Source organism: Bos indicus, chromosome 8 (assembly GCF_029378745.1).
Source record: "Bos indicus isolate NIAB-ARS_2022 breed Sahiwal x Tharparkar chromosome 8, NIAB-ARS_B.indTharparkar_mat_pri_1.0, whole genome shotgun sequence".
In the NCBI taxonomy this organism is placed as follows: Eukaryota; Metazoa; Chordata; class Mammalia; order Artiodactyla; family Bovidae; genus Bos; species Bos indicus.
In genome coordinates this window covers 101472929-101489016 of record NC_091767.1, presented here as the reverse complement: position 1 = coordinate 101489016, position 16088 = coordinate 101472929, and the positions used below count along the sequence as shown (strand labels likewise).

Sequence of the window (16088 nt, the reverse complement as noted above, 5' to 3'; positions counted from 1 at the left end):
TGTATTGAGGTTGTGCTTCCTACCCCTTTCTTTAGGATAGGTTTCTTCCCCACTCCTGGTCCCACAAGCAATTAGCACTCAGAGGCTCTCCCTACTAGGCCCTGCAGAGTGGGCTAATTATGGCTGAACAAGAGGCCTCCGTTGAGGTCCCACTTTCTCTGGAAACCACTTGCTCTTCTGCAGGTGGTATGGGAAGCCTTTGGTAGCCTGGCACACATCTTGTGTATTAAAAATGGTTAAATAGATTTACCCCATATTGGTGGACATTTAGTGTGGGGACTCATCTCTCCCTTCAACTCTGTCTGTTGCTCATATAACTGGAACCTTCCTGGTGCATTTTTCCAGGTTGTAAAGTTCCATCTTATGCCAGGGTTAGTTAGAGGATCTGGGCATTTACCTACTCCTCCATATTTTCCACTTATTCCTTAAATTCTCAGGCCCTACCCTTTATGTTTGCATTCTGAGGCACTTAGGGACCTCATTCCTGAGCCTTTCTGGTTGACTTTTATTTATTTTTATTTTAATTATTCTTTTTTTCCCTCCTTCCCTCTTTCTTCCTTTCTCCCTTCCTTCCTTTCTTTTTTCTTTCCTTTTAATTCTTCCTCTCAGTCAATTCCCACATGTCCATCTCTTTCATCTTCTGAAATATTGTCAGCATCCTTGGCTGCTGTCATCTTCTCTTCCAGGGTTTATACCTTCTTGGTCCTTTAATGTCATTTTTAAATTTGGGGGTGGAGGGTTGTGAGTGTGTTTAATCTGCTGTGTTTAATTGAAAGTCTTTCATTTGTAATTTAAAAGAAATTGTTTATGTATTTTAGTTGTATGTTTGTATATATACTCTTTTTTTTTCTTTACCAATCTTGAATTTGACTACTAGTCTTTATGATGGGCTGACTTTGGCAAAAGTTTTTTCAAGGAATTTGAATATATTTTCTAATTTTTTAACATCGTTTTACTAAGTCCTAACTCCCCTATCCCACAGCCTCTATTTGTTTTTTCTTTCTTCAAGCTTCTTGCATTAAAATTATATTTTCCCCCATCCCCTCCCTGGCTGCCTGCTTTTCTTTTTTCTTTTAAAGTATATAAAAACATGTCAAACTCAGCTTTTCTGAAGTAGATAAGCTTTTATGTCTGGTATTAAACATTTCAATGTTGATATCCTCTTTTTGCTCCAATAATTATTTAGGGGACTATTCTGTAGTTTACAAGAAGGCTTACTTTTGGGGATGCAAGTCTTATGTTTTATCTTGTAACTTTATTATATTATTACATGGTAGTCAGTATGACCTATATAATTTCTAACTTTTTAAAGTTTGTTGCATTTTTCTTTAAAGTTTGGGATATAATAAAATTTGTAAATATCCTTTGGTTAATTTAGTACTTCTTAGTGATAAGCATGGCTTGTCTCATTTTTGTGTTGTATTTTGTTTAAAAAAATAAAAAGCAAGCCTGATTAAGAATATTTGTATGTTGCCCTTTCTTGGTTGGTTTCATGCCTAGAGCAGTCTGTGGGCTCTTTATTACCTGGGTAGTAATGGAGCCAAGACTAAGGTGAAATTCCATGCTGAAATGTTCTCCTTCCTAGGTCAACTCCTGATATTACAGACACTGGGAATGCAATATAATATTCCCACAGAGCCTCGGCTAGAAATTCTTGTTTGATCTTGGGCCATGTATCGCCATCTGGTAGATCTGGTTGTTTCAGGAATTTAAGCCCCAAACATTTTTGCTCCTTATCTAAATAATTGGGATCTGGTGATCCTCCTGGGACTGGTTATTGTCTCACTGACATTTAAAACACATTTGCCACTTTTTCCCTAAAAGCAAAATGGATAGGGCAGTAGATGAGTACCTCTCCCCTCCATTTGCTTTTTAAAAATAACGTGCTGCGATTCATGGGGTCGCAAAGAGTTGGACACGACTGAGCGACTGATCTGATCCGATCTGATTGTAGTTTATTTTATTTTTTGGTCATGCTGCACAGCTTGCAGGATCTTAATTCCCCCACCAGGGGTTGAACCTATGCCCCCTGCAGTAGAAGCATGGAGTCTTAATGCCCAGGGAATTTCCCCATTTGCTTTTTTTTTTTTTTTTTTTTTTATTCTTCCAATTTTATTTTATTTTTAAACTTTACATAATTGTATTAGTTTTGCCAAATATCAAAATGAATCCGCCACAGGTATACATGTGTTCCCCATCCCGAACCCTCCTCCCTCCTCCCTCCCCATACCATCCCTCTGGGCCGTCCCAGTGCACCAGCCCCAAGCATCCAGCATCATGCATCGAACCTGGACTGGCAACTCGTTTCCTACATGATATTTTACATGTTTCACTGCCATTCTCCCACATCTTCCCACCCTCTCCCTCTCCCACAGAGTCCATAAGACTGTTCTATACATCAGTGTCTCTTTTGCTGTCTCGTACACCGGGTTATTGTTACCATCTTTCTAAATTCCATATATATGCGTTAGTATACTGTATTTATGTTTTTCCTTCTGGCTTACTTCACTCTGTATAATAGGCTCCAGTTTCATCCACCTCATTAGAACTGATTCAAATGTATTCTTTTTAATGGCTGAGTAATACTCCATTGTGTATATGTACCACAGCTTTCTTATCCATTCATCTGCTGATGGACATCTAGGTTGCTTCCACGTCTTGGCTATTACAAACAGTGCTGCGATGAACATTGGGGTACACGTGTCTCTTTCCCTTCTGGTTTCCTCAGTGTGTATGCCCAGCAGTGGGATTGCTGGATCATAAGGCAGTTCTATTTCCAGTTTTTTAAGGAATCTCCACACTGTTCTCCATAGTGGCTGTACTAGTTTGCATTCCCACCAACAGTGAATAATAGCAAATGAAGCAACCGACAAACAACTAACCCCATTTGCTTTTTAAGTTGTAGGCAGTAGGACTGCAGGTGCCTTTATCCAGTTGGCCAATAAAAATATACTGAATGTTTTTACCCCGCCATAATGATATGTGGGCAAATGACATAATTCCTGTCCTTGAGAAGCTCATTCATAATAACAAGCTGAGAAGACAGAGATGGAATAGAATATATTGACAAATTAACATGTTTGATATGGGAATGTATAAGCATTAGGAGAGCACAGAGGAAGATACATTTAATTTTCCTAAAGAATGAAGGAATGTGGACCACCCTAGGGAGAGTGGGGTCTTGAAATGAGAATAGGTGCTAGTTGGCCAGAGAGGGAAGGATAGACATTCTAGATGAAGGAACATCATGACTAGGGCATGAACTAAGACAGTGGGTAGCATGTTTGTGTGGGAAAGAGCAGTTGGCCTCTTTCCTGGAGAACACTGTATATTTGAGTTTGGAAGCATTGAGGCTTACAGAAGTTAGTCTGGGGTTACACTTATGGAAGCACTGAATACCAGGTAGAAGAATTTGCACTCTACTTGTGGGGAGTGGGCAACCACTGCAGATTTCTAAGGATGAAATAAGGTCTTTTGTTGTTGTTCAGTCACTAAGTCACGTCCAACTCTTTGCCCTTCCATGGACTGCAGCACACCAGGCTTCCCTGTCCTTCACTATCTCCCAGAGTTTGCTCAAATTCATGTCCACTGAGTCAGTGATGCTATCCAACCATCTCACCCTCTGCTGTCCTTTTCTCCTTTTACCTTCAGTCTTTCCCAGCATCAGAGTCTTTTCATTGAGTCAGTTCTTGGCATCACGTGGCCAAAGTATTAGAGCTTCAACTTCAGCATCAGTCCTTCCAATGAATATTCAGGGTTGATTTCCTTTAGAATTGACTGGTTTCATCTCCTTGCAGTACAGTGGATTCTCAGGAGTCTTCTCCAGCACCACAATTCAAAAGCATTAATTCTTGGGTGCTCAGCCTTTTTTATGGTCCAACTCTCACACTCATATATAACTACTGGAAAAACCATAGCTTTGACTAGACAGACCTTTGTTAGGAAGTGATGTCTCTGCTTTTTAATATACTGTCTAGATTTGTCATCACTTTTCTTCTCAGGAGCAAGTGTCTTTTAATTTCACGATTGCAGTCACCATCTGCAGTGGTTTTTGAAGCCAAGAAAATAAAATCTGTCACTGCTTCCACTTTTCTCCTATTTACCATGAAGTGATGGGATCTGATGCCATGATCTTGGTTTTTTGAATGTTGAGTTTTAAGCCAACCTTTTCATTCTCCTCTTTTATCCTCATCAAGAGGCTCTTTAATTCCTTTTCACTTTCTGCCACTAGAGTGGTATCATCTGCATTTTTGATGTTATTGATTTTTCTCCTTGCATCTTGATTCTGGCTTGTGCTTCATCCAGCCCATCATTTTGCGTGATATATTCTGCATAGAAGTTAAACAAGCAGGGTGACAATATATAGCCTTGACGTACTCCTTTCCCAATTTGGAACCAGTCCATTATTCCATATCAAGTTCTGTTGTTTCTTCACCTGCATACAGGTTTCTCAGGAGGCAGGTAAGGTGGTCTGGTATTCCTATCTCTTTAAGAATTTTCCACAGTTTGTTGTGAACCACACAGTCAAAGGCTTTAGCGTAGTCAATGACAAAACTGGTCCCCTGGAGGAGGAAATGGTATACCACTCCAGTATTCTTGCTGTGAGAACCCCCCATGAACAGTATGAACAGTATGGAATAAAATCAACCCTTTATAATTTTGGTATTCAAATGTTGGTTCTCCATTGTAAATGTCTGCTACCAAAAATGTGACTCATCTAGAGTACATTATTGAAATGTTCTTTTCTTGATATATGCAATTTATGATTCAGATTTCCATTCGGATATCTGTGCCACTTGCCATGAACATGCTACTTGCTTGAAAAGAGAAACAACAAGCATCTGTATCTGCAAATATGGATTTGTGGGCAATGGGAGGACTCATTGTATTGGTAAGTTCTGACTCTTGGCTAAGTTGAAAACTTCATCAAGAAACAAGATTCTCCAGTATTAAAGAGTTGGTGTCCTTGGGGGGAAAACATTGTTATTGTTCATGTACTTTTATTATAAGAAGTTTTATCAATTACAGTAAGTCTCTGTTTTAGTGTTTGGATATATCATTTCTTTAGCATTTACAAGGAATTATCCCTCGTGTTAGAGATCACTGAACTTGAAACTCTGGGAACTCTCTGACCTAACACAGATATGAAATCTGTTTTTAAGTCTTGGGTTTAACTTAGCAATTTGAGTGAGTATTGTCTTTTTAAATTTCTCTAGTTGTTTTGACAGAAAACTATTTTTATTAGTACCATGAGGAAAAACAAAGCACAATTGCCTATTGAACTTTTCTGGCTGATAGGTGAAATACTGTTTCTTTGAGTCTTATGTCTACCAAAATCCATCCTTCAAATTTTTTATAGTTGTGACCCTTTAAGCTCTTGGATGACTTACAGAAATACACATACCTTTAGACTAGAAGTATCTGAAATTATTTTTTGTCTCAGAGAATCCACCATGCCATAAGAGTCAGATAATATCCAGCTTCAAGCCCAATTCAGAGAGAGAGAGTTCCATAGCAACTTTACGGTAACGGATGTTAGGATAATCATGGTTTTCTCCCAGCATCCATGTTACCTGCAGTGAACATATGGATAGTTTTGCCTTGTAGCTGTGAATTGACAGTGTATACCACCTCACTGTGGTATCTTTTTTTTTTTTTTTTTTTGCTTCCTAAAGAAAAATAACAATTAAATCCTGAGTTCAAAAACTCATATTCTACTTCACAGGTACATGTTTTCACAATCACACAACTTTGCTTGTTCCTGCAGGCTGGAGTTGGGCCTTCCTGACCCTCTCTGTTTAGGATAAAAACACTATATACTACATATTCCAATAACTGGTGTGCTGAGACCACACCATACGTTGCAGGTTAGATCACAGATGTGCCAATGCTAAGTCATGGGACCTAAGAACTCTAGAATCTCCTGCAAACCCATATGTCCCTTCTGATGAAGTCTGCAGGGGAGACATGCCGCAGGAACAATAGCAAAGGAATGTTCCATCTTATGGGCAGGTGGACTTGCGTCTGAAACCCCCGTGCCCTGCTTAGTAAGCCAGGACACTTGACCCGGCTATGGCTTGAGGGTCCATTTTGCCTCTCTGTGTTCTTAGTCGGATCTTTTAACCACAGATAGTTTTAATGATGAATAGATTTAAGTAAAATTTAAAAAGATAATATAAGGGAAATGAAAGAAAAACCTACCAGATTTTGAATGGAGTGTGGGGTGCTCTTGGGTTAGCGGGAATTGTGTGCAATTGTGAGAGGCAATTGAACTGTTGTGAGTGGACCAGTAGTGTAATAAAACACTAAGTGACAAAAAACTCCAGTTTCTCAGCAGATGATATCCTCCCCGCAAAAAACTAGCTGGATAGATCACCTCTCAAAGGATGTAAGAGAAATTGGCCACAGGGGTTTCCTCTGATGGTATAGTCTAAGGCAGAGTGAGTGAATTCTAACCTGGGGGCCAGACTTGATTGCTGCCTGTTTTTGTAATAGGGTCTTAATTTGTTTACTGACTCTCTGTGCTTTTATGATCCAAAGTATGGATGAGCAGTTGCAACCGGAGACCCATGACTGGCCTGTGACAGAAAAAGTTTGCTGACCCCTGAGCTGGAGGACAGGAGGGGGAGGTTTATGTTCATTTGACATTGATGTCAAACGATTGAATTAGAAATAGTCAGAGCAGGTCCTGTGGTCTCATCCCAGGTTCCAGCCCCTCCTCACTGGGTGCTTAACATTGTTTATATGGATCACTAAGGATCAGCAGGAGCTGCTTCTGCCACAGTATTAGCCCTGCCCCCAGATGAGGCTTGAGCACTAATTCCATTGTGTGTCCTGGTGACTCAGAAGTAACAGATTTTCCAGTTAATCATTGGATGCAAAATCATCCTACTTTGATTTTTGTAAAAAAAGGCAAGAGAATGGCTGAGCTGGAAAAGTGGGATTCTGCTGGATTTTCCCCTCCCAGGCCTATGACAAGATCTTTTTAAGTGTGGAGAAGTTCAGAAAGCATCTCTATCTCCCAGTCTTCAAGTAGGATGGGCTATCAGAAAGAGATGTTGAGTTTCTCTTGTGGTTTCGTACATACTTGGCATGCGATGACGAGTGGCCCATGTCCCGGAGTCTGAGAAGTACAGTGAGCAGAGGAGAGGCTGGGGAAATAGATCTTTCTGCTGTTGTCATAGAATATTGATTCCCAAGTCCATAGCACAGGAGAACAGTCTGGGTAGTTGATCGTGGTATGGAGTGACAGCCCTTTCTGTGCTTTGTCTCAATGTACCCACAGATAAAGATGAGTGCCAGTATGGAGCCAGTGTGGTCTGTGGGAACCACACATCTTGCCACAACATACCCGGAGGCTTTTATTGCATTTGCCTGGAAGGATATCGAGCCACAAACAACAACAAGACGTTCATCCCCAATGACGGCACCTTTTGCACAGGTACTCAGGAAGGGGGTTGCAGATGGCATCGTGGTGATGGCCGAGGGTACCTGGTACCTGGGATGTGGAGGAGGGAGAGGGCAGGGCCAGGATGGGGTGTGATTTAAGGAAGGGACTCTCCTTTATTGATGGGGGATATTTGGACATGGACTGAGTATTAGTATCAGGGAATTATTGTTCATTTTGTTAGAAAGAATAGCTGTATTGTAGTATTTTAGGATAATATTCTTATTTTGGGAGCTGCGTGCTAAAGTATCTAGGAGTGTTATTATGAAGCATCTGATGTAGTGTTTATCTATAAGATACTTTAAATGGCAAAATGTGAATGATTGTTGAATCTTGGGGGTGGAGGTAGAACTAGAGGAGACTGTAATATTTTTTCGCTTGTTCTGTGTGTCTGAAATGTTTCATAACAAACAGCAAGGAGAGATTCTTTGAGATGGCGTGCCATCTGCAGTAGCCTTTGGAGTGACTGTGGTACTCGCCAGCTCTGTGCATACAGCCCCAGGGATGAGCTCTATGATGCACCTATTAGAGTTGTGGGCTTGTCTCCTGGAGGAATAAGCTGAGTGAGGAGCACAACTCTTAGGATCTCAGTAGCTTTGAAGGTCAGGTTTTGGATATATGTTGGTCAAATAAAAGGGATGGGCAAAGGCCTTCTAATTTTCAGTAGCTCCTGTTATTATTTTCATGATTGTATGTCATGATAATATAGCTCTTGGATTTTCTAAGGAAATCTTTGAACAGTAATGAGGAGGAAAGGCAAGAAAAGACTCCTGGTTCTAAGATGGTTTTGTGTAGACTTAATGATTCTTCTTGAGGAGGTCATGGCAACCCACTCCAGTATTCTTGCTGGGAGAATCCCATGAACAGAGGAGCCTGGCAGGCTACAGTCCATAGCATAACAAAGAGTTGGACAGGACAAGAGCGACTTAGCAGGCACAGTGATTCTTCTTAAAAAGCTTTGTGATATTTAAAGGTTTGGGGGAGACACAAAGAGAGAGGAAAGCATTTTTTATCTTTTTCCCAGGAACCTCAGGTTCTGATGCTCTGATTCATTCTTCCTCTTGACCTGTACCAAGGTAAAATTCCCTCAAAGGGTACATTTGATTTATTCTTGGCATGAATGAGCACGTTCCCTCAGAGAAAACATTTTATAATATCTTGTTGTTTTAGGTAGCAGATTACTTCCTACATGATTGCAGAAGTGCAGTGTTGCAGAATTAAATTAGGTGCCTTAAAAAAAAAAAACTTGGAAGATGATGGTTCATTCAATATACATTTTTCATGTGCTTCCTACGTGCCAAGGCTGTGCTAGTAGGAGGTGATGGCAGACAGCTAATTTCAGTATAATGTATTAGTCATGAGTAAGCAGAGGGCGCTTTCCAGAGTCTGGAATCCTTGGAGGCACTTACCTTGGAAGTGGGTGAGAGATGTGGTGCTTTCCGGAGGACTTAACACCTGAAATTGTGTTTTCAAGTCTGTGGGAGTTTGACAGGAAAAATTTTGTAACAGTATATTTCAGTATAGTTTCCAAGGATGCATTATGTTTTTTAAAGGATACGAAGAAGAAAAAGAAAGAAAGAAATATTATATGCAAGGGCCAAATAGATGTCAGCTTAGGAAGAACAGACCTTCCTGGAACAAAATCCTTATCTAGGCTCTGCTTCTATTTATTCTACTTCTTATAATTATTTGGTGACCTTCCCCTTTAAAAAAAAATGAGGTATAATTCATTAAACCACAAAATGCCCTCTTTTCAAGGGTACAATTCAGTGGTTTTCAGTATAATTCAAAAAAGTTGTGCAACAATCTCCACTATCCGATTTTAGAACCTCCTTTTAACCCTCAAAAGAAACCCCATATCCAATGGCAGTTATTCCAATTACTTTTTTTTTTTTTTTTGAAGCCTTTATTTATTACTTTGTAAAACCTGATGGATGACTTTTCTTGATGACACTGAGTTTCTTCCAGAATCACAGTTTCACAGAAACACTAGTGGACTTTAGGTAGGGCAGAAGCTTTAGCAAGTTTTGGGGTATCAGCAGTTATCTAGTGCTTGCCTGGAACCGGAAGATTATAAATCCCAGTTCTTGAATTCTGAGAAATTCCTGTGACTTGCTGTTCATTGTACTCTGCAGGGTTCAAGTCAAGTTCAGGAGCTGTTGCAGGTAGGCCTCCTTGGATGTCACTGAGTATAGATGAGGGCTGAGCTGCAGCGGTTCTAGCGCTGGAGAACCCACAGACGTTCTGGTCCCCAGGCTGCCCCTGGAACGACTCCTGGAGATCATGGAAACTTTGCAATGAGCCACAACCCAGGGGAAGAAGCTCTATGGCACTTGCAGCGTGAGGGCATTCCAAAATGCCGGAGGCCTGGACAAAGAAAGGCGTTATTGTCCCTCATGATGGTCTTCATTTCTTCACATCCTTGCCAACACTGGATAATATCAATAACAGTCCCCATCTTAAATGGGTGTTTGTGTTCCTCTAATGTGGCTTCCTAAGATATAGGTTTCTGAGCTGAATTTGGTGTTTGAGGAGGGACTGTGGCCTCCGTTTTAGAGCATTTAAATGAAAGAGGAGAGTGAAAAAGTTGGCTTAAAGCTCAACATTCAGAAAACTAAGATTATGGCATCTGGTCCCATCACTTCATGGCAGATAGATGGGGAAACAGTGGAAACAGCAGCTGACTTTGTTTTTTTGGGCTCCAAAATCACTGCAGATGGCGATTGCAGCAATGAAATTAAAAGACGCTTGCTCCTTGGAAGGAAAGCTATGACTAACCTAGACAGCATATTAAAAAGCAGAGACATTACTTTGCCAACAAGGGTCTGTCTAGTCAAGGCTATGGTTTTTCCAGTAGTCATGTATGGATGTGAGAGTTGGAGTATAAAAAAAGCTGAGCACCAAAGAATTGATGCTTTTGAACAGTGGTGTTGGAGAAGACTCTTGAGAGTCCCTTGGACTGCAAGGAAATCCAACCAGTCCATCCTAAAAGAGATCAGTCCTGGGTGTTCATTGGAAGGACTGATGTTGAGGTTGAAACTCCAATACTTTGGCTACCTGATGCAAAGAGCTAACTCATTGGAAAAGACCCTGATGCTGGGAAAGATTGAGGGCAGGAGGAGAAGGGGGAAGACAGAGGATGAGATGGTTGGATGACATCATCGACTCGATGGACATGGGTTTGAGTGGACTCCGGGAGTTGGTGATGGACAGGGAGGCCTGGCGTGCTGCAGTCCATGGGGTCGCAAAAAGTCAGACACGGCTGAGCCACTGAACTGAACTGAACTGAAATCTAGCATTTAAATCAACAAGCCGTGTGGCCACTCCCCTGCCAGCATGCTCATTGTTCATGGTCAGGGTCAGGTGTGGGTTAGGAGTGGCTTGTGCTCTAGGGAGAGCTGAGTCAGTAGAGAGGTGAGGCCCATTCACATATTGGCTAACAAGTATTGAGGACCAAAGATCAAGCAGGCACTGTGTTAAGTGCTTTCCACATGTTTTATTTAATTTGTGCCAAAAAACCCTACTATAATGAACTTCATTTTATAGAAGTGGTTTAGAAAGTTTAAAGAACAGACATTAGTAGAACTAGTAGGTAGCAGAATCAATTCTCCAACCTGGGTCTGTTTGACTTTCAAATCCATGAAAGAATTTTAAATATAGAACATCCAGGGCTCTGGGATGAGGTCAGAGTGTCTTGCTCGGTTTTGCTTTATTTTCTACCAAAGAATGGTTCTGGCTGTGGATAAAGTTAAATAATATTATATATAGAATGAGGCATAGGGAATTTCTCCCTTGATTAGTTAACTATGTTAATATGGTTGCTCAGAACATTTTTTTCTTGACAAGCAAACATGTTATAACCTTGGAGACCCAATGGAATCTACCACTACATGAAGAGTTTGTCCTGTTGAGCTTAACATGTCTATCCAGTCAAGACCTAGAACAGTTTAGTAAAGGTATTCTTTGGGAGCATTAGGAAGTAGCAGAGGATTAAATGTGAAAATCATGTCGTACTCATCTCAGTGATATATGGTAAATACATCTAGACCTCCTTAAGGCAACTGATGTTCCTGACAATCTCTGTGGATGAGACAGAGAATTATTGATTGGATGATGTTAAAATTAGATTGTAAAGGAAGAAACAGTGTGGCGTAGTGTTTACGGATATGGTCTCAGAAGCCAGACACATGGCTTCTGATTCTAGCCTTTCCACTGTTTAACCTGCATGGCTTCAGGTTAACCATTCAATGCTTCAGTTACTTCATCTGTAAAATGGGGATAATAATAGCATCAACTTCTCAGGGGTTTTGTGAAGAATAAATAAGATGGAAAATAATCATGAATAAATGACGAAGTGTTTAGAACAGTGCTTGACATGCACAAGATGCCATGCAGGAGTTATCGTTATTAACAGTCATTATAACAATTATTGTTATTAGGCTGTTGAATGACTGTACACAAAGAAAACGGATTAATGCCTGCAGTGACTCATACAGAGCTAATCAGTAGCTAGAAACTCCAAGTGTTTTCCATACCACTGCATTTTTGCCTTATAATACTTGGACCTTTTATTTTTAGTAGCTCCTGAAAAATTAATTTATTCCTACCCACTACCTTTGTAGGAATCTGGGGCAGGTGGACAGGCTGGAAAATGGTTTCTGTGTTAAAAATGTATACATAAACACATTTTACAAATTCCTCAGTGGGGAAAAAAAAATCTTACTAAGCTAAGATGATGGATCCAGTCTAGGAACACAGTGCTGAAATCATTTCTAAACTTCGTACTAGATTGAGATTGATTTTAAGAATCCTTTCTTAACAGTTACCCAAACTTCCATGATTTTGTTATCAACAATGTCTGTTGGGTTTGCCTGGTGGCTCAGTTGAATCTGCCTGCCAGTTCAGGAGACACGGGTTTGATCCCTGGTCTGGGAAGATCCCGCATGCAAATAAGCCCATGTGCCACAGCTACTGAGCCTGTGCTCTAGAGCCCGGGAGCTGCAACTGCTGAAGTCTGTGCTCCCTAGAGGCCGTGCTCCCTAGAGCCTGTGCTCCCTGCTCCGAAACAGCAAAGGCCACGGTGATGAGAAACCTGGACACCTCAACTAGAGAGTAGCCCCTGTTCAGGGCAACTAGAGGAAAAGCCCACAGAGCAACAAAGACCCGGCACAGCCGAAAGTAGATAAGTCAATACAATTATAGAAAAAAGAGCAAAAAACAATGTTTGTTTGACTGGTTTCACTTCTCACCACCCTTTGTTGTGTTTTATGACGTCTTCTCCTTTCTTGACAATATTTATTCTGATTTTTTTTGTCAGTAGTGTGGTTCTTGAGATCATTCATGTTCTAAAATGTCATTCCTTTCCTTAAATATAGCACAATGTTTTGCTCTCTTTTCCTTAGAACTCTGTACATATTACTCCTGTACTATCTGGCATTTAGTGTTTCAGACAAGAAGTCCTGGGTCAGATTGCTTCTCTTTTCCTCATAAATTACTATTCCCTTCTCTCAGGAGGTTTATAGATTTTTCTCTTCTTCCCTGAAACCCAGAATGACTCATTTTTCAACATTCATACCTGTCACCTTAAAAGGCTATTTTTATTTGAATACAAAACTGGTGCAGTTTTTCTTTTGATATTAAATTTTTATATATATACTCCATTTTCTTCCATAATTCCTTTTAAATAGATATTGAATGTTTTGGGTCTGTCCTCATATAATTTTTTTGTCCCATAGTTTCTGTCTTAAATAATTAATTTTTCTATGTGTTTTAGAGAACTCCTTGAGTTGAAATTTGCAAATTTATTTTCAGTGCCTCTATTGAGCTTTTATTTTTGGCATTTGTATTTTGTTTTTAATTTCCAAGACTTCATTTTTTTTTTCCCTCAGAAATTCCCTTTTTCATTAATACAGTATCTTCTTCACCTTATTTGGATTTCAGCATCTCTTCCTATGTCCGGAGTGTCTTGGTTATTTCTTACTGAGTAACTCTACTCCTCCCAGCCCACAACTGCCCCCAGATTTAGTGGTTTAAAACAACAATTGATTATTTGTTGCAATTCTGTGGCTAGGCGGTTTTGTCACTTGTATGCACGTATTCAAGAGGTGGCTGGATTAGGTGGCTGATGAAAGAAGGCCTGTCTCACATACGGCCCGGTTGGGGTGTGTGTGTGTGTGTGTGTTCAGCTGTGTCCGACTCTTTGCGACCCTATGGACTGTAGCTCTCCAGGCTCCTCTGACCATGGCATGGAATTTTCCAGACAATACTGGAGTGGGTTGCCATTTCCTACTCCAGGAGCTCTATCCATGTCTCTTGAGTCTCCTGTGTTGACAGGTGGATTCTTTACCACTAGCGTCACCTGGACCTTGATTCTAGCTGTCAAGCAGGCCACCTTAGTTCTCCTTCATGCGGTATCTCATCTTTAGGGCCTCTCTGACTGGCCTGTCTCTCAAGCACCGCAGCCTGGGTTTTCTGTAGCGTGGACGCTGGATTCCAGCTGAGGGAGAGAGGAAGCTGCCAGGCATCGTCTAAGGCGATGTCCAGAGCAGGCGCCATGTTGCTTCTGCCAAGTTCCGTTGGACAAAGCCAGTCTCAAGACCAGCTCAAGAGGAGGGGAAATGGATTCCATTCTTGATGGGTGGAGAGGCAAGAAAGGAAGGGAAGAGATGTTGACAGCCATCACTGGAGCCCATTTCCCACACAGTTTCCCAAAGATGTAGGTTGATCAGAATTGGTCCCTTGGGTCTCCTCCAGCAACTGAATGAATTACTGTTTCCCAGACAACAACCAGCTAGCAATGAGGTAGGTATTCCTTGGTCCAAAACCCAAAACCAAACAGACTAGTATATAGACTATTTGTTGCTAAGTTGCTTCAGTTGTGTCCGACTCTGTGTGACCCCATAGACGACAGCCCACCAGGCTCCCCCGTCCCTGAGATTCTCCAGGCAAGAACACTGGAGTGGGTTGCGATTTCCTTCTCCAATGCATGAAAGTGAAAAGTGAAAGTGAAGCCGCTCAGTCCTGTCCGACTCCTAGCGACCCCATGGACTGCAGCCTACCAGGCTCCTCCGTCCATGGTATTTTCCAGGCAAGAGTGCTGGAGTTGGGTGCCATTGCCTTCTCCAATAAAGACTATAGTGAATTTTAATAAAATCACTAAACAGAAATATGAAAGGATTCTGAGATTATATTCTTCCTTTTGGGTGGGGGCATTGTTAAAATGTTATATTTTATTTTTTAAATGAAATGATAGTGTTAGTTTTTTGGGGGGAAAAAAGACTTTACTGGAAAATTAGAATATTTGTCAAAGAAAAGAAATGCAAGAAGGCAAAGTGGTTGTCTGAGGAGATTTTACAAATAGCTGAGGAAAGAAGAGAAGCAAAAGGTAAAGGAGAAAGGGGAACATAATACCCAACTGAATACAGAGTTCCAGAGAACAGCAAAGAGAGATGAAAAGGCCTTCTTAAGTGAACCATGCAAAGAAATAGAGGAAAACAATAGAATGGGAAAGACTAGAGATCTCTTCAAGAAAATTGGAGATATCAAGAGAACATTTCATGCAAGGATGGGCATGATAAAGGACAAAAATGGTAAGATTAAGAAGAGATGGTAAGAACACAGAAGAACTATACAAAAAAGGTCTCAGTGACCTGGATAACCATGATGGTGTGGTCACTCACCTAGAGCCAGACATCCTGGAGTGTCAAGTCAAGTGGGCCTTAGGAAGCATCACTATGAACAAAGCTAGTGGAGGTGACAGAACTCCAGATGAGCTATTTCAAATCCTAAAAGATGATGCTGTGAAAGTGCTGCATTCAATATGCCAGCAAATTTGGAAAATTCAGCAGTGTCCACAGGACTGCAAAAGGTCAGTTTTCATTCCAGTCCCAAAGAAGGGCAATGCCAAAGAATGCTCAAACTACAGTTGCACTTATTTCATATGTTAGCAAGGATATGCTCAAAATCCTTCAAGTGAGGCTTCAGCAGTGAACTGAGAATTTCCAGATGTACAAGCTGAGTTTAGAAAAGGCAGAGAAACCAGAGACCAGATTGCCAACATTTGTTGGATCATGAAGAAAGCAAGGGGATTCCAGAAGAATATCTACTTCTTCTTCATTGACTACACTAAAGCCTTTGACTGTGTGGAACACAACAAACTGTGGAAAATTCTTAAAGAGATGGGAATACCAGACCACCTGACCTGTCTTCTGAGAAACTTGTATGTGGGTCAAGAAGCAACAGTTAGAACCTTACATGGAACAACTGAGTGCTTCAAAATTGGGAAAGGAGTATGATAAGGCTGTGTATTGTCACTCTGCTGTTTAACTACTATGCAGAGCACATCATTCAAAATGCCGGGCTGGATGAAGCACAAGCTGGAATCAAGATTGCCGGGAGAAATATCAACAACATCAGATATGCAGATGACACCAACTCTAATGGCACAAAGTGAAGAGGAATTAAAGAGCCACTTGATGAAGGTGAAAGAGGAAAGTAAAAAAGCTGGCTTAAAACTCAGTATTCCAAAACTAAGATCTTGGTAGCTGGTCCCATCACTTCATGGTAAATAGAAGGGGAAAAAGTGGAAGCAGTGACAGATTTTATTTTCTTGGGCTCCCAAATTATTGGATACAGTGACTGC

At 40.9% G+C, this 16088-nt stretch overlaps 1 protein-coding gene across 2 annotated transcripts in view; it reads left to right on the top strand.

The window, feature by feature from the left end:
* The window catches only part of SUSD1 (sushi domain containing 1), a 137333-nt gene that overhangs the window by 11922 nt on the left and 109323 nt on the right, over positions 1-16088 (top strand). For both annotated transcript variants that reach the window (XR_011568199.1, XM_070795279.1), the window contains exons 2-3: positions 4772-4891; positions 7286-7441. Coding sequence is in view for 1 of the 2 variants with exons in the window: in XM_070795279.1 (XP_070651380.1) it covers positions 4772-4891; positions 7286-7441 (276 nt within the window). In the remaining variant the exon portion in view is untranslated. The remainder of the gene's footprint in view (positions 1-4771; positions 4892-7285; positions 7442-16088) is intronic.